This window comes from Colobus angolensis, unplaced genomic scaffold (assembly GCF_000951035.1).
Source record: "Colobus angolensis palliatus isolate OR3802 unplaced genomic scaffold, Cang.pa_1.0 Scaffold43, whole genome shotgun sequence".
NCBI lineage: Eukaryota > Metazoa > Chordata > Mammalia > Primates > Cercopithecidae > Colobus > Colobus angolensis.
Genome location: NW_012117710.1, coordinates 1370809 through 1375389, shown reverse-complemented (window position 1 = coordinate 1375389; position 4581 = coordinate 1370809). Strand labels below are relative to the sequence as shown.

The 4581-nt window shown below is 50.0% G+C and overlaps 1 protein-coding gene across 2 annotated transcripts in view; it reads left to right on the top strand.

Annotated features, from left to right (window-relative positions):
• ZFAND2A (zinc finger, AN1-type domain 2A) overlaps positions 1-4581 on the top strand; it is a 7479-nt gene that overhangs the window by 488 nt on the left and 2410 nt on the right. For both annotated transcript variants that reach the window (XM_011956944.1, XM_011956945.1), the window contains exons 2-4: positions 1111-1210; positions 1626-1720; positions 3325-3456. In XM_011956944.1, coding sequence (XP_011812334.1) covers positions 1156-1210; positions 1626-1720; positions 3325-3456 — 282 coding nt within the window. In that variant the 5' untranslated portion in view covers positions 1111-1155. The remainder of the gene's footprint in view (positions 1-1110; positions 1211-1625; positions 1721-3324; positions 3457-4581) is intronic.

Sequence of the window (4581 nt, the reverse complement as noted above, 5' to 3'; positions counted from 1 at the left end):
GGGCCTGCCATTGGGGCCGTAGTACCGAGATGGACGGGGTCGTTAACTCGCCAGCCGAGCGACAGCCACGTAGATGTGACTGTTTTCTTGCTGCATGCCCCGCCCTCCAGGGTAGGGTTTTGGCTTCTTCGGACGGCTGTTGTGCGTCCAGAACAAAATCATTTGGGGATTCACGTCAAACTCTTGCGAATTCCTTGAACGAAACAATTTCGGAACGCTTGCTGTGTGTCGGGCACGGGGAGCTAATAGTAAAGCAACTGATCCGTAGTTGGAAACTGTGGGCGAATATGGGCAGGGAAAGAACTAATGCGCACTTTGAGTAGCGGGTGTGTAACTTAGAGGGAACTGGGGAGGCTTGGAGTGGCTTTAAACCGAGGCGGGGAGGGGATGAGTAGACGTTTGCTGTGGGGGAGAGTGTTCCAGTCACAGGGGACAGCCTAGGAGGCCTCCAGGAGGGTGGAGAGAGCTGATGGGAAGGTCAGCAAAAGGCCCCGGAAGGGCTAGTGGGTACTAGATCATGGAGGGGACCTCGTGAACCCCTGGATTCTCTCTCGAGTGCAGCAGTTTCACCAGCTGTCTGCCTGTTTTCCATGGTGACTTAACAGCTTGCGCTTCTCCCTGATCAACTCCAGGTTGATGTCATCGAGGAATAAGTTCACAGACTCAGTGCCTAAGGGAGTTGAAGAGAGAGGCGAGGGACAGAGTTAAATCTCCTCTGGATAATGGAGTCAGTTAACGTGATTTAGCACCTAGTAACAGTTTTGTTTATGTCAACAAGGGTATTCCATGGATAAAATTGTGACTTAAAATTCACCAGAATCGTAATCATCCCTGGCAGCTGTGTGAATTGGCTCTCGCCCCCTCAGTGCGAGTTGAAATAGAAACCCGAGTTCAAGGAGTGCTTCATAGACTAGGAATTACAAGGGCTAGAAAGGAGTCCGTGTCTCTTAATGGGGTTGATTACGAATGGCTGACACCTGGTATTTGTACTAAAACTCCATTGAACGCGCCCCACACAGCGCGTTTGTTGACTCTCATTAGCTATAAATTGTAAATCCTGGTGACTGAAGGGCAGTCCAGCTTTCCCCCTAACTGTTCTGATTCTCGTAGGTGATACTTACCTCTGCCCTCTGCGTTTTGAGCACTGTTCTCCTAATGGAGTTTCCTGATTTGGGGAAGCATTGTTCAGAAAAAACTTGCAATCAGCTAGGTAAGTACTTTTAAGAGACTGAATGGAAAATGGTATTTTGTTGGGGGGAAGCTGACTGTTATGTTAATTAGCTGATAATTGTGTCTTGGCCCTCCTGGCTTTTCAGTATTGGGAACTGCGCTGGTGCAGGTTCTGTTGGACACTTAGCATCCACCACAGGCGGGGCGCAGGGGTGCAGGCTGGCAGGGCTGAGTGGATCCGGTGTGCTGCTTGAGTCCGTGCAATGCCTCATGCCATGGGGGTCTCTCTCTCGAGAAAACAGCCTGACCCTGGGATTGTTTTCACATGTGTGGGCCTTGAGGCCCTATCCATCTTGCAAGCCTGAAGCACTCAGTGTAGGTAAACACTTTGATAGCACCATCTAGAATTATTTTGTTCCAGTCTTTAAAACACATCCCTGTTTTTTGTGTTTTAGATTTTCTTCCAGTAAAATGTGATGCGTGTAAACAAGATTTCTGTAAAGATCATTTTACATACGCTGCACATAAGTGTCCGTTTGCATTCCAGAAGGTAATTCATTCTTTGTTCAAAAGATTCTCATCTTCACTGTCTGAAGCTGCACTGTCTTGCTGGTATGGTAGGGACTAGCCACGCGTGGCTAACTCAGTGAAAATTAAATTTTAAAATCCGATTTCTCAATCCCACTAGCCTTGTTTCAAGTGCCTGCTGTTAGGCAGCACAGATGAACGTTTCTGCCTTCACAGGACTTTCTGTTGGATGACTCTCAGGCAACTGAGATCTTATTTTCAGGGACTCATGGAGTCACTTAGTTGTAACCTTGTGTTCCAAGCTTACTTAAGATTTGCAAATACTTGGTTCCTTTGATCCGTTACACCATAGCTGTGTCTTCACGGAATGCAAGAGAGGTTTTAATATTTGACTTGGAAGGCAGTAAATATGCTTATTTCTTTGAATAACTGCAGCCTTGACATCGTATTTTGGTGACTGCCAGAGTACACAGTGGAAACTGAAAGAGGACTCTAAGGACATGAGCTTGCCCCGAGTCCAGGGGTTTGAGACTTCTGTTGTTGACTTTTCAGATGGTTCCCAGCCCATGTTCGCTTTGTCTCTGGTTAGGTCACAGGTCATTTTGGGAAACTCTGCCGCTTGACCCTGGTGGCGGTGGTAATGTGGGTGGCCCAGCATTCTGTGCTTTGACCAGGGTTGGCCAGGGTCTGACCCTTCAGCCATTTTTAGGTTATCATGGTGGGTGGGGAGAGTGACTCACATTCCCTGCGTTTACTAGACAGAGATGACTAAGCCAGACTGCCCAGCGTGTCTTCCCACTGCCCCGGCATGGGGTGGGGTCTGGCTGGAGACAGTTTACTAATACTTTATTTCTTCATTTGACCAAATGAGGGAGCACCACCACCTGTGACTCTCCCAGCTCGGGCTGCAGACGGTGTGCCCATAATTCCGTGATCACCTGTCACCCGTTTGATGTCGGTTGCCACCTCAGTTTTCTCATTGGCGTTTCCATCAACTCCTGTTCTGGCTCAGGTTTTTAGCCATGCTGGGCCTTAGCTGCTGGGCGGTCCTCCCCTCCAGAGCCCCCAGCTCAGGTTTTTAGCCTTGCTGGGCCTTCAGCTGCTGGGCGGTCCACCCCTCAGAGCCCCTGCAACCTTGGTCTGCAGCCAGTGACGGTTGTTAGTGCCTGGGAGCTCGTCCTGGGTACACATGGCCTCATCTGGGCGCAAACAACTCCCCATGTACATAGAAGCCGCTGAGAAACTGCAGAGGGGATCAGGGGATTGAGGGGAGCTGGAGGGTCTTTGTGGTCCGTGTTTCCCTCCATCTCCTGCCTGTGGAGGCGTCTGGGCAGGCTCTGCTCTCACCTGGGCAATGCCAGCCTGAGGTGGCCCCAGTTGGTTTCTGCAGTCGGCTGAAGTCCATTCTTTGAAATTTCACTAGACTCCTCAGGGCAGCTGATGTCCACATTCTAGAGATGGCTGCCGCTAATCCGTGACGACCCAATGATACTTTGTTCTCAGAGGGCTCGGGAGACCGGTTTTTGTGCTCTGTTTCAGTGTGTGCTGCGCAGGAGTACCCGTTTAAAACTTCTGTGAGTTTAGGTTGTATGAGTCTCAGTGCCATCTTTCCTTTGTTATTTTTAGGATGTTCAGGTCCCAGTATGCCCACTCTGTAATACCCCCATCCCAGTAAAAAAGGGCCAGATACCAGACGTGGTGGTTAGCGATCACATTGACAGAGACTGTGACTCTCACCCTGGGAAGAAGAAAGAGAAGGTAAGGACGGAGCCCACTTCAGTTCCTTCATCCAAGAAGCCTGGTTTTTCCTTGGGAAGAGTCAGTTTTCTACCTGAAAATTGGTCTCAATAGTTTATATACAAAGTAGAAAAGTTGAGACCTGAGGCTGCATTGTCCCTGTGCTAAACTGTGAGTGGCCTGAGTTTTGAGTTTTAATATGAGGGATCCCAGGTCAGGTTCGTTGTTCTTGACTGGAATTTACTAGTTTTCTTCCTGAGATGGAGAATTCACATGGCTTTCCAGATCCATTCTGTTCATGTGCGTTTCGTTTTTTTTTTCTTTTTTTGAGACAGAGTCTCGCTCTGTCACCCAGGCTGAAGTGCAGAGGTGCCGTCTTGGCTCACCGCAATCTCCGCCTCCTGGGTTCAAGTGATTCTTATGCCTCAGCCTCCCGAGTAGCTGGGACTACAGGTGTCTGCCACCACATCCAGCTGACTTTTGTATTTTTAGTAGAGACAGGGTTTCACTGTTGGCCAGGCTGGTATTGGAACTCCTGACCTCATGATCTGCCTGCCTCAGCCTCCCAAAGTGCTGAGATTATAGGCGTGAGCCACCACACCCAGCTCAAGGAGCTTCTCTAGGGAGCTGGATGCTGTCAGGCTTAATCCGTTCCTAGTCACCGGTCCTGGTTGGTGGTTACAAACTATCTTAGTATATGATGTTCAGTACTTTACAATTATATTACTATAAACCAAGTAACTCTTAGTCTCAAACATAGAAAATAAAATCAGTGTTCCTTAGTCTGCCACACAAAACTCTCTGTACGGAAGCTTACTCTGGTCCCCCCCTTTCTGGCCCTGTCTGGTTCCCCCTGCTGTGGCTGTGCCCTGGGACCCTCAGCCTTTGGAGGTCTCTTAAGCCTCTGAGACACCACAGCTCTGTCTGTTGTACCCACTTCTCCCACACGGCAGTTTCCCTTGCTGGGGGCTCACCTAGCACTGCCCCAAGGCCCCCACACAGATGTGCCCTCCAGGCTGCTGCTGGCCGACTCTGTTCCCACCCTTGTGGGCATGGTCTGTTCTGCCTGCATCCCTGCATGGGTCCCTCCTGCATGGTCGGTCAGCATGGCCACGCCTGGCCTGCCTTGACCGGAGGGCCACCCCC